The 14172-nt window shown below is 40.4% G+C and overlaps 1 protein-coding gene and 1 pseudogene across 1 annotated transcript; both read left to right on the top strand.

Annotated features, from left to right (window-relative positions):
• The first annotated feature begins 3215 nt into the window (after positions 1 to 3215).
• On the top strand, positions 3216 to 4611 carry LOC116914318 (annotated as a pseudogene).
• A 4253-nt stretch (positions 4612 to 8864) lies between these two features.
• On the top strand, positions 8865 to 13109 carry LOC116914869 (disintegrin and metalloproteinase domain-containing protein 26A-like). Its single transcript, XM_032919315.1, has 2 exons — positions 8865 to 8952; positions 10785 to 13109. Exon 2 carries the CDS (start codon positions 10986 to 10988, stop codon positions 13107 to 13109), a length of 2124 nt encoding a protein of 707 aa, XP_032775206.1. The 5' UTR covers positions 8865 to 8952; positions 10785 to 10985.
• The last annotated feature ends 1063 nt before the right edge of the window (positions 13110 to 14172 follow it).

The following is a 14172-nucleotide window of genomic DNA, read 5'->3' as shown; positions in this document are numbered from 1 at the left end:
TTTTCAGGATCTGTACTGTTTTGGAATCTTGAAGGGAACTTCATTGAATCTGTAAGTTTCTTTTGGTAAGATTGCCATTTTACTATGTTTTTCAAACTGATCCAGGATGACGGGAAACCTGTGCATCTTCTGATATCTTCTCCAATTTCTTTCTTCAGAGACTTGAAGTTCTTGTCATATAGGTTTCTCACTTGATTAGATAGATATATATTAAAATATTTTATATTATTTGTGGCTATTTTAAAGGGTATTGTCCCCCTAACTTCTTTCTCAGGTTGTTTAATATTTGTATAATAAGGGCTATTGATTTCTTTGTGTTAATTTTGTAAATTTCGACCAGTTTGCTGAAGGGGTTTATCAGTTATAGAACTTCTCTAGTAGAATTTTTGTGGTTTCATATATATACTCACTTATCCTAACACCTGCAAATAGTGATATTGACTTCTTCATTTCCAATTCATATCTGCTTCATCACCTTTTGTTGTCTTATTGCTTTTGCTAGAACTTCAAGTACTGTACTTGATAGAGATAAAGTAGACAGCCTGGTCTTGTCCATGATTTTACTGGAATTGCTCTAAGTTTCTCTTCATTTAATTTGATGTTAGCTTACTGTTTACTGCCTTTATTATAATTTGCCTTTTATCCCCCATTTCTCTAAAACATTAAACATGAAGGGATATTGAATTTTATCAAAGGCCCTTTCAGCTTCTAATGATAGGATCCTGTGGAATTTTTTATCTTATTTTATTTACATAATGAACTACAGTGATATATTCACATATACTAAGCCATGCCTACATCACTGGGATGAAGTCTACTTGTTCATAGTGGGTGACATCTTTTATTTGTTATTAGACTAGTGTACAAGTTTTTAATTGCCTATTTTTCATCAATGTTCATAAGAGAAATTGGTCTAAAGTACTGTTTCTTTGTTGAGTCTTTTTGTCAATTAGGTATCAGGATGGCTATGCCTTCATAAATAAGTGTATGGCAGTGATCCTTCCATTTCTATTTTGTAGAATACTTTGAGGAGCATTGGCATTAGGTCTTCTTAAAATGTCCAATAGAATTTGGAACTAAAACCATCTGGCCCTGGGCTTTTTTGTTTGGGGACTTTTAATGACTACTTCTATTTCCTTAGGGACCATAGGACTACTTAGCTAGCTCTGATCTTGATTTAACTTTGGTATTGGTATCTGTCTAGAAAATCATAATTTCACTTAGATTTTCCAATTTACTATGGTACAGGCTTTTGAAATAAGACCTAATGGTTCTTGAACTTCCTCTGTATACTTTGTTTTGTTTCCTTTTAATTTCTGATTTAGTTAATTTGGGTACAGTCTTTCTGCCATTCAGTTAGTTTGCCTAATGCTCTGTCTATCTTCTTGATTTTCTCAAACAACCAGCTCTGGGTCTTGTTGATTCTTTGTAAAGTTCTCTTTGTTTCTGTTTGTTTGATTTCAGTCCTGAGTTTGATTACATCTACTATCCTCTTGGGTGTTTAAGCTTTATCATTTCCCTTGACCAGAATGAGAACGTAATTAAAGCTTGGATATGATTTCCTGAAAGTCTATAACATAAAATGATGGATCCTGACAATTATTAATCAACTTTGTCTATAAATTAAGATGATGAAGATATCTGCAAAGTTGTGTTAAAGTAAATATAAGCAAATCTTGTTTTTCTTAGAAATAAAGTTGAACATCCCTATTAGACATTAAACACACACACACACACACACACACACACACACACACACACACACTGCTTTTAAAAGCAGACAGAATCGTAATTTGGCCTGAGCTTAATGTGACCACCCAGCAGGCATTGCTGCTAAACTCTAGGTTTCCCTAAACAACGTTCTATGAACATTTACCCACTGATCCCTTCTCTGCTGATTCTACCACTCTTCTCAGTAGCCACGGTATAGCCTTCTGTGTATCTAAGACCACCTGATCCATGGTTTTTCTGCAAGTGGGTATAGCAAGCCCTGGTTAAAACCCAGTGCCAAGCCTAATCTGGCTACCGTTGAATGCATGCCTCTGTAGTATCCCAAATCATATGTTCCATCATCCAGCCTAATCTAACCAACCATGACTGCATTATGTCAAAGCCTAGGCCTATCCTAAATGAAATCAACCACTGGTCCCTTGTGAGACACTTCTAAAACAACCTACTAGATACTCAGACTGCTTTCTTCCTCTTCCAGCATCTCATCTGGTAAGTCCCCCTTACCTCCCAATCTATACCTTTCTGCCTGGGTCCCCAACTGTTGAAAAGATGTTCTAGACTTGGGTGTAGATCCTCATTATCTATCCTACAAATGAAAGGACTCTGTCCTGCCATATATAATCTTTCTGCAGACTGCTCTTCTTCCACACACACACACACACACACACACACACACACACACACACACACATTAGGCTTTAAAGAGAAAGCACATCCTGTAAACTAGTTTACTACCCCTTTATCCACTTCATTTCACCCAACTCATTTCAACATCTAGACCCATCTAGAGGAGCCTGATTTGGACTTGAAAGTGGGCATGGCAATTGTTTGAATGAAATTCTTTTTAATGCTGTTTTGTCAAAGCTCTGACCTAGGTGGCATTTGCAAGTTTGACTCTGGGTTTAATTGGCATGTAGCTGTTCTCTAAGCATCTGCACTGAAAGTCCCACGGATACAGTACTGCTTAGAAACAACCTGATATTGATTCATGGTTTTCAGACCTCTAGAAAAATCAGATGATCTATCATCAAATTCACTAAACCATTCCCTAAGTGATTTCTAGGTTCCTGTGTTTACAGCTATAAGATAAATTCTAAAGCCCTGGTAGACCGTTCCCTCATCCCTGCCTTTGATCTGTCCTCCCAGTGGACAGAGCTACTCAAACTAGTTCTCCACTCTTAGTTATATCAAGGATGTGTCTTCTCATTCTAGAAGTGAACTGAGTTACACAGGTTGCCCTATGTCACATTTCATAACTATGATGGTCTCAGAGTTTTATCATAGGCTTTTAAAGTCATGTGCACATGATTTTAAGTTTAAGTAGGAAGGCAGTAAGAGTCCCAGGTGTCCCGCGGCGGGGGCGGGGCTTGTAAATTGTGTGACACCATGAGCGGGGGCCTGGCCATCCCTTTGGTATTTAATCTCGCCCACCAGCTCTTGTGTGCCCTGTTGCTGTTGTGCGGCTGCTGTGCCTGGACTCCACCATGGAGGAGCGCCATGGCAATTTCTCTCAGGTCCTGTTTAACAATGTGGAGAAGTTCTATATTCCTGGAGATGTCGTGTGCTGTTACACCCTCACTGAAAAGTTCGTCCCTCGTCCCAAAGACTGAATCGGCATCTTTAAAGTAGGGTGGGAGATGACCCAGGAGTATTACATCTTCATGTGGGCCCCCTTGCCCGATGACCTAAACACAGAATCAGGGACACAGCAGAAAATCCAATTCAAAGCTTACTATCTTCCCAAGGATGAAGAGCATTACCAGTTCTGCTATGTGGATGAAGATGGTTTGGTCCAAGGAATAAGTATCCCCTTCCAGTTCCGTCCAGACTGAGGAGAACATAATGATTGTTATCAATAGGGAAAAGATGGACAAGATGGAACAGCTCAGGGAGGAGCTTTACCAAGAGAACCAGGAACTGAAAGACAGGTATGCTGACCTCCATGAGCAGCTCCAGAGGAAGCAGGTGGCATTGGAGGCAACACAGAGGATGAATGAGAACTTAGGACAGGAAATGGAAGAGAAGGCCTCTTGGGAGGAACAGAAGGCCTCTTGGGAGGAACAGAAGGCCTCTTGGGAGGAACAGAAGGCCTCTTGGGAGGAACAGAAGGCCTCTTGGGAGAGTGAGATACTCCACCTGGAAGAATACAACCAGAAGATAACCTCGGAAAAGCAGAACATGGACATCAGAATAGAAGGGCTTCTGACCCAGCTGATCGATAAACAAAGAGAATCGGTGGAGTTTATCGTGAAAGATCAAGAAAAGACAAAGCAGTTGAAATAGCTCGAGAAAGAAAGCAACCGTCAGCTCTCCTCTAGCTTCACTGAACTGAAGCAGCACTGGAAAGAGCTTGAACAGACAGTGGAAATGCTGAAGGAGAAGGACTCTGCAGTATGGAAGAAAGAGCAGGAGCTAAAGGCTAGAGTTGTCGTTCTGCAACAACAGCTCAGCAGCATCAAGGTTGACTGCGACTTCCTGCAGAAAGAGAGCGACTTCCTGCACAAAGAGAACAGGAGACTAAAAACAGAAATCTCTCTCCTGAAGAATAAGAACAAGGCACTGAAGAGCTCCCTGGACAACAAGGACGACTCTTCACATGAAGGAGCTGCTAAACCCCAGGTCCCCTCATCTCAAGGAGCTGTTGAGCCTGAGGCCCCCTCAGCTCAGTTGCTGCTGCTGAGCCTGAGGCCCCCTCACCCCAAGTTGCTGCTGCTGAGCCTGAGGCCCTCTCACCTCAGGCTGCACCTGAGCCCGAGGCCCTCTCACCTCAGGCTGCTCCTGAGCCCGAGGCCCCCTCACCTCAGGCTGCTCCTGAGCCCGAGGCCCTCTCACCTCAGGCTGCTCCTGAGCCCGAGGCCCCTCACCTCAGGCTGCTGCTGAGCCCGAGGCCCCCTCACCTCAGGCTGCTCCTGAGCCCGAGGCCCCCTCACCTCAGGCTGCTCCTGAGCCCGAGGCCCCTCACCTCAGGCTGCTCCTGAGCCCGAGGCCCCCTCACCTCAGGCTGCTCCTGAGCCCGAGGCCCCCTCACCTCAGGCTGCTCCTGAGCCTGAGACCCACACACCTCAGGCTGCTCCTGAGCCTGAGGCCCCCTCAGCACAGGCTGCTCCTGAGTCTGAGGCCCCCTCACCTCAGGCTGCTCCTGAGCCCGAGGTCCCCTCACCTCAGGCTGCTCCTGAGCCTGAGACCCACACACCTCAGGCTGCTCCTGAGCCTGAGGCCCCCTCAGCACAGGCTGCTCCTGAGTCTGAGGCCCCCTCACCTCAGGCTGCTGCTGAGCCCGAGATCCCCTCACCTCAGGTTGATTATGAGCCCGAGACCCCCTCACCCCAGGTTGCTCCTGAGCCCGAGGTCCCCTCAGCTCAAAGAGCTGGCAGCTCAAACCCTTTGCTGTGGGAATATGATGAAGACTCATATACTGGTAACTCGGGAAGTTCCCCTTACATGGAGGCAAGCTGGGAGCAGCTGGAGCGCAAAGATTTGTATTGTCCATTCTGTAAGAAGACCTACAGAGCAACAAGGAGATGGGTCTCCTGGGACACGGGTCCTACACTGATCCCTGCCTGAGCACTCCAGCCTGCGTGTCTCTGTGCTGGGCCATATTCTGTGTAGAGTATGGTTTCTACTGTAAATGATCCTATCAGAGAAGGCTGTCTAGCCAGAAATCATTAGAACCCCTAATCGTTAGAACTGCTGCCTATGAATGCCAGCAGCAAACCACTGAACTGAAAACGGGACCTCCGTTGAAGGAATCAGAGAAAGGACTGGAAGAGCTTGAGGGGACTCGAGACCCCATATGAACAACAATGCCAACCAACCAGAGCTTCCAGGGACTAAGCCACTACCCAAAGACTATACATGGACTGACCCTGGGCTCCAACCTCATAGGTAGCAATGAATAGCCTAGTAAGAGCACTAGTGGAAGGGGAAGCCCTTGGTCCTGCCAAGACTGAACCTCCAGTGAACATGATTGTTGGGGGAAGGATGATAATTGGGGGAGGATGGGGAGGGGAAGCCCATATAGAAGAGGAGGAGGAGGGGTTAGTGGGATGTTGGCCCTGAAATTGGGAAGGGGAATAACAATCAAAATGTAAATAAGAAATACTCAAGTTAATAAAGATTAAAAAAAAAAAGACTAGGCACAAACTCTCATATTAGGATTGGGCAAGGCAACCCACTAGGAGGCAAGGAGTCCCAAAGACAAGCAAGAGAGTCAGAGACACCCCCACTCCTCCCACTGTCAGGAAACCCTCAAAAACACCAAGCTAACAATCACATATGCAGATGACCTGTCACAGATTCATGAAGGCTCTGTGATTGCTGCTTCAGTCCCCTTGAGTCCAGGAGCCTTTCTTGGGCTTGATTTTGTAGGTTGTGTTCTCCTAGTGTCTTTGACTCCTGAGGTTCTTACAATTCTTCCTCAGTGGGAAGACTTTTAATTACTGTTTTTGTTTCATTACAAAACAAAAATTTATTAAAGTTGATTATCTGATCTTGAAAAAAACAAAACAAAACAAAAAACACCAATTACTTCTTTCCTCTCTCATTTGGTTACTGTGGCCAAGGATTTCTTTAGTTGTATCTATACTTTTAAAAAGTAAAGCCTCTGTTTTGTTATTTCCATTAGATTAATTTCTGCCCAATCATAATGACTTCATTCCATCATTGAATCTAGACTTTAAATTTTTTGAGGGCATTAAAGTATCTGTTTGTTTGTTTGTTGTTGTTGTTGTTGGGTCTTTTTGGTTTAGGGCAGGTTTGGTTTTTGGGGTTTTTTGTTTTGTTTTGTTTTTTTTTTTTTTGGTTTTGGAGATCTCTCTGGTTTTTACTACACACAGGTAGAAGTAAAATTTTCATATTAAGATTGTTTTCATTATATTCCATAAGGTTGGGATGTCTTATTATCCCATTTCTTTCTTGATGGCTCCAATGATCCTATTCACTCTTCAATAAAGGTCTTCTAGATGTACTTCGATAACAGCTTCACTCTTTTCCTGTAGAGATATTCACTTGCTTAGTAACGTCATTTACAGACCTCACTTCTTGGAAAAAAGGAACAAGAAAAAGTCAGAAATATGAGGAGGGATAACTAATAGTCAAGAAGTTAAGAAAGCGAAAGAAGCAGCATATATCACATACATTATATGATATAAAGAGAGAGGAAGGGATAGAGAGAAACTAGGAAAATCATTTAAATATATAGTATATGCGTGTGTATATATTATATATAAATCTATGTATATATAAATACATTTTTAGTGGAGTGATAATTATAAAGGGGGAGACTATGCCCCAACTTACCCTACTTAAAAAAACCTCCAGTAATGAGAACAAATTTGTGAGCTGTTTGCCTAAATCACTGGCAATCACTAGAGGATATTGCTAATGCTGTTGGTTATGAGGTACAACTAATAGTAAGACACTATTGATGATGATACCACATACGTGTGGCATCGAATGTAGAGTAATCTACATAGTAAACTAGAGACTTCAACCTTTAGGCAAGCTTGCATATGTCTCTTTCAAGTGCCATATTTGCAACAAGAATAAAGATGACAATAACCTTACCCAGATGTAGCATAGATGTGCCAAGCTATAGTAATGAACTACCTATAAGATGTTCATGAATTTGAAAGTGAAACTTGTGGAAAGAATCTTCAGAGGCTCACCAAGCCCATTCTGATTGGATTCAAGTTAAACGTCACGAGATGGAACCCATACTTCTACTGCTTATATTTAGACTCACTAAATCATATGACCTAGGAGGATACATATACAACTATTATTCCACTTAATGAATATTACAATAAAATGAGTCCTAATGGTATATTGCTATACCCATAGACCACATGGTTACTCAGCTCTCATCAAAGAAGCTTCTTCAAGCAATCAATTGTGAATGACACAAGCCCACACAGTGTGATCAGTACACAGAAAGTGAGGGACCTTGGGTTGTTCAGCCATAAGTACAATGTCCTTATTAAAAACCTCCTGTCAATACTCAGAGATTATTGTGGAAAAAAAGTAAAGGTCCTATGAACCAGAGAAGATATGTGGTTAAGGAAACAGCATTTTCCTAGGGAAAAGAAAAATTGGTTTTCTTCAATACAGTGAAACTGTATTCTAACCCCACTCACTCATTTGTGAGCAGACATGATGATCACACATAATTGGCGAACACTAAATGGAATCCAGTTTTTCAGTGTCTTGTTGTTGTTGTTGTTGTTGTTGTTGTTGCTGCTGCTGCTGCTGCTGCTGCTGCTGCTGCTGCTGCTGGGGTTGTATTTCTTATTGTTTTGCTTTGTTTTAAGACAGAGAGAAAGCATAAAGTTGGGTGGCTTGAAATCAGGAGATGGATCTGCGATGAATTCCTGGATGGTAAGGAATGTATTAAAATATAAAGTACTAAATTCTCAAAGAAAATAAAACCCAGGAATGTTCAATGAAGCCCACTGGCAGGTTGTCGAGTATCAGGACATTAGCAATATTAAATAGCACATAAACAAGTCAACATCATTTTCTAATCAACCTACGAAATGCACTGCTCCCAGATCGATGTTTTCTCAGTTATGTTACCCTACTGCCAAATAAATTTGCCCCTATTTTGGTACTCACAACTCCTCCTCCAAATTCTTCCCATATATTAGCTTGAATTACAGCTGTACGACATAGGCAATGTGTCTATATGTGCAGGTGCTCAATGTCTTGGTTACTAATAAAACTAATGATTTCTTAAGAATATACTTTAAAAGAAGTAGAATTATTTTCCTTAATTTGAAGTGCTTTGAGTATTATAGTCAATAGTAAATAAAATGGAACAATGATAATAAAATGAAAAACAGAGGATTCTTATGGTTTTACAGTATATGAGGAAATATGTAAGTTTGGAAATGAGATTTTTTTTTCATACCAGAGACATTGGTGCGTAGCATATGTGGAGAAAGAAGTTAGACTTACTGACGTGAAAGATAAAAACAAATAAATTTGGTCGGTGTGGTAGAAGAGCCATTGGGAAGAATCGCATCAGTTGCCAGGTTCTGAGAAGGGAGATGCTCCCGTTGCTAGGCACATGAATCTAGAACTTACTTCATGTGAGACAAGTGAAGAATTTATATTCTCTTTGGCATTCTCAAACAACAAGCTTTGTTCCTGAGATGGGATGTAAAAATGTTTTGTGAGCAAGACAATAACAGGAGAAGAACATGGGCATCACTTCCTCTTATGGTAAGCTTTTAGAATATTCAGTAAAGAACAGAAGCACAATTAGTCAGTGAACACATACAGACCTCAATATCTTGCATATTGTTCATGTTTGGGGATGGCATTTATTTTCTTTAGATATTTCCACTCTCTTTTATTTTGTAATGGTGACTTTAAGTTTTTAGCTTGATTCACTACCCCTAAATTATTAGAGATCTTGAGGGGTAAATGACAAGCCATAAATACATTTCATGCAGTTGTGGGCAGAATGAGTAATATCTGATATCTGACAGCCAACATGAAATCTAGGTTATAATGGTTGTACCAAATTATAGATAAAAAACATGTATCTCTTTTCTAGAGTTGTATACAGTAATGAGTGAATGAGCTTGTTCAATAATTTTTAAGTTTTGTTTATAACCTATCTTTTACTATAGTTTTAGTCGTTAATTTTGACTAAATTAATAGAATGCCAACAATGCTGCAATGTTAATGAATAATTCTTCACTTTATACCAGAAATATATTTACTATAATATTATCAAATCTAAAGCAATTTATTTTTGACTAATCATCAGTATGTCAGTATTTTAATCAGAGTTCATTATAATGACATTAAATGTCTTTTTACTATGTTTTTTCTTATATAGACTTTTATCATTGTACATGTTAGTGCATCTTGTAACTTAATTATTTTTTCAAAATAGTAATACACTAACGATACTAGATGAGAAAGAGATAAAGAGAGAGAGAGAGAGAGAGAGAGAGAGAGAGAGAGAGAGAGAGAGAGAGCGCACATTTGGTAAAATGAATGATTCAAAAGCATATGAACATGAGAAGGAAACTCCAAAATGTGTGTAAAATATTTTGTTGGTTGCCAGCATTTGAAATGCCAGCCATGAGAAGGCAGACATATGCAGATGTCTAAGGCTTGTTGGAGAGCTATTCTCCCTCTTTAGAGAGTACCATGTCAGTAATCACCTATGTGCTGAGATGGCCTAGGAATGAGATCCAAAACTTATCGTAGGCTTTCCTAAACACAGGCAGATACATGTACGCAAATAAATATATACAGAGACACATATACACACGTGCATATATATATATATATATATATACATTCTTATATAAGTACAAAAATACAATAAATAAATGAAATATTAAACTTTGGTAGTAATTGCATAAATAAGATGTATAACATTTGAAGAATCACCGGTCAGGAAGAACTATGACCTACACCCATATATCAACCTGCACACAGGGTTCGTGCAAATACTATAAAACACACAGGCAGCAATATTAAAGCAAACATGGGATAAAATAAAAAGGAGAATAATTTTCTGCCTAAGAGAAGTTTCTGACCACCACAGCAATGGCAAGACTAACACAAAAAGAATTAGTCAAACGCTCTCAGTAAGCAGGACAGTAATTGAAGGTTACAATTTAAATGATTACGTATATGAAGGCAATAACATTCTTTTCAGTTAAGGAAACCTACAGTTGCCGCTGAGGAATGGTGGAAATTAAAACATTCTGAAACTGAGGAAAAAAGGATAATTTATTAAAAATGTTGTTCTGTTATTAAGAACTAAAAGTGTTTGGTCATTAAATTTCTTTTTCTATGTTTTTTCTTATATAGACTTTTATCATTCACATGTTGGTGCATCTTGTAACAATTATTTTTTAAAAGAGTAATACACTAAAGATACCAGACGAGAAGAGAGAGAGAGAGAGAGAGAGAGAGAGAGAGAGAGAGAGAGAGTTACAGAGGTGTATACTACATTAAAGGAAAAATAGAAGCATATTGTTGAAACATCTTAGAACAAAGACTAATTGATTTCAACCCATTCTCTGCAGATACGCCATCTAACTTAACTTGACAGTGATTTACCAGTTGCTGTGTCTACGATTATTTACCTGTTTCTTGTAGTCCTGCTGCTCTTATGACTCAACTCTGTCAGAAGACACACTGTGAAAGGCCAGTACTGCCAGCAACCAGACAAAGTGAAGAGTAGGACAGCAAGGACTTCTCAGCTCCTTCTTTGTCTCTAATAGGACATGGTGACTGCAGGTGAGGCCCTGGTCCATAATTGGAACATATTGCTTAAGTTCTGCCTGTGGAAGATATTCTTCCTCTCTGCATGGTCACCAACTGAACATGCTAAGTACAATAACCTTCCAGAAGCAGTGATACCCTTGAGGGTCACTGTCAGTAACAGAAATAATATTTCCCCAGGTTGGCTGTCCTATAGCCTGAACATTGAGGGGCAGAGACACATAATCACTATGAAACCCAAAAAAAATTTGATATCCAGAAACTTCATACTATTCACTTACACTCAGCAAGGTGATCTCCTTGAAGAACAGCCCTTTGTGCAGAATGACTGCTACTATCATGGTTATGTGGATGAAGACCCAGAATCCTTTGCCATTATTAACACCTGTTTCGGGAGTTTGCAAGGCGTACTAGAGATAAATGGCACAACTTATGAAATCATGCCCAAGAGCTCAACTTCAACATTTGAACATCTGGCTTACAGAATGGACAGTGGGGCATCCGAATCATTTCCCATGAGGTGCGGGTTATCAGAAGAGGACATAGCACGGCAAATGAAGCTCCAAGAAAGCAATGACTCGCAAATCCCATATGAGAATTGGTGGACCCACCACAGGTTTATCGAATATTTTGCTGTGATAGACCATAAACGATATGTTCATAGAAATAATAATACCACAACTTGTATTCAAGATATGCTGCAAATGGTCAATGGATTAAATGGTTATTACCTTCAAATAGATACTGATGTAGTTTTAACCACGCTTGAAGTGTGGAATAAAAAAAACCATGTCAATGTAGAACAAACCTTACATAATGTTCTACAAGATTTCTGCAATTGGAAGGTAAACATGATTGGCAGTCATGTGAGATACGATATCATACACCTTTTTGTCAGACATGACTATGATATGTATTTAGGGCTAGCTAATGTGGCTACCGTTTGCACACCTGATAATTGTGCAGTTAACAGTTTCATTTCCAGTGTAATGTCAGACATGGCATTCATTGTAGCACATGAGATGGGTCATAACTTGGGTATGATGCATGATGTCAGTGGATGTACTTGTGGGTTAGAAGACTGCATAATGGCCCCATATAAATCTAATTCCCCCAAATTCAGCAACTGTAGTCACGAAGAAATGTATTCAGTTGTTACACAAAGAAAATGCTTATATAATACTCCAGAGGCACTAGTAACAAACCTGACCATGTGTGGAAATAAATTGGTTGAGAAAGGAGAGCAGTGTGATTGTGGGAACTTGGAAGCCTGTCTGAAAGATCCATGCTGTAGCGAGGACTGTGTTCTCAAACCTGGTGCACAATGTGCTTTTGGGCTTTGTTGCAAAGATTGCCATTTCCTTCAAACAGGCACTGTGTGTAGAAAAGAGAAAAATGAATGTGATCTTCCAGAGTGGTGCAATGGAACTTCACATGAGTGTCCAAGAGATGTGTATAAAGAGGACGGAAACCCTTGCAGTGGTGATGGCTATTGCTATAAAATGGCATGTCATCAACATGATGAACAGTGTCGAAAGATTTTTGGCAATGGAAGTAGAAGTGCCGGTGAAATTTGCTACACGGAAATGAACAAACGAGGTGACCGTTTCGGTAACTGTGGTAATGATAGTTCTAAATACAGAAGATGCAAACGCGCTGATGTTTTCTGTGGGCGAATTCAGTGTGAGAATGTGACAGAACTTCCCCAGAGGAAAAACCATGAAACAGTGCATTACACTCACTTCAATAATGTCACCTGCTGGACTATGGACTATCATTTTGGGATACCCATAGATGACTTTGGAGCAGTGAGTGATGGTGCAGTTTGTGCTCCAGATCATTTATGTGTTGACAGAAAGTGTGTCAGCAAGTCTATTCTGATAAGTAACTGTTCACCACAGTTATGCAATATGCAAGGTGTCTGCAACAATAAACACCACTGCCATTGTGACGTCACATGGGGACCACCGGACTGTCGACTACGTGGCTATGGAGGTAGTATAGACAGTGGACCACCTCCAGTGACTCATTCACATTCTAGTTGGGGTTTATTCTTTGTCGCATTTTTAATTATTTTATCAGTTGTCCTAATTTCTTTAATTGGCGTAATTAAGAGGAAAGAATGAATTAGTCCCTAAAATAAGCTGTATAGAACCCAGCATCCAGTGATAAAAATGCATCTGAGAAACCAAACCTCGGGTCTGCTGACTTGCACATCCTGTAGAAGATGCCACAGTTAAAAAGAAAACACAAATGAATTAATAATAAAAAATTTTAGTACAATACATTCTTCAGTTATTAATGTATTGACTTTTTAACATAGCGATTTCTCTCTCTCTCTCCTCATGTGTGTGTGTGTGTGTGTGTGTGTGTGTCTGTGTGTCTGTGTGTCTGTGTGTCTGTGTGTCTGTGTGTCTGTGTGTGTGAAATCCCAGGCCAAAGTTCTATAGACCTCACTGATTACATATCAAAAGTATCACCACCAAGTAAATGGAAGTCCAACTTCATCCACATTTTTCTTTATTTGTATGCAGTGTGTTGCCTAATTTTTAAAGGAATTATCTGCTTCCATAGGTCTAAGCCATGGGCCTCTGTTTGTATTTCTTTGTATTTGATTTCTCTAGACTCTAATAGCCCATTCCCCTTTTCATTCTGCTTTGTCACCTAGAGAGAAGCAGCCTCCAAATCCTATTTCCTGGGGACAATTTCTGTGAACTAGAATCTGCCCTAGGAGAGCCAGAGTGTGGAGTGGAAACTTGAGAGAATGGTCTGAGGTTCCTGTCATAGTTGCTGTAGTCTCAGCTCTGACCTCCACGGTATCAGAAGTTCTCACCCCGCAGGTGGTTTTCCCACAGTTTTCAAAACTGCCCAGCACAACTGGACTCCTTTGTTACTGTTGCTGCAATAAGACACCAGGAGAAAAGCAAGTGGAGAGGCAAAGGGGATACTTGCTTTCTACTTCCTCATCACTGACTATCCTTAAAGGCAGGAGAGGAACTTAAACAGAGCTAATATAGAGCCCTTGGATGGGCTGACCCTACTGGTTTGCTTTTCCTGCTTTCTCAGAGAATTAAGTATAAAAAGTCTAGAAGTAGCATTACCCAAAACATGTACCCTCTCCCTCCATACACCACTAAATGACAGATGTTCTATAGGATTGTCTACAGGTCAACCTTATAAGGGCATATT

Source organism: Rattus rattus, chromosome 13 (assembly GCF_011064425.1).
Source record: "Rattus rattus isolate New Zealand chromosome 13, Rrattus_CSIRO_v1, whole genome shotgun sequence".
Lineage (NCBI taxonomy): Eukaryota > Metazoa > Chordata > Mammalia > Rodentia > Muridae > Rattus > Rattus rattus.
Note: the sequence above shows the minus strand (reverse complement) of the source record. Positions and strands in the feature narration are given on the sequence as shown.

Bases quoted from the DNA above. Each gene is read 5' to 3' on its own strand.
- LOC116914869 (XM_032919315.1), top strand. From the start codon at position 10,986: ATGGTGACTGCAGGTGAGGCCCTGGTCCATAATTGGAACATATTGCTT.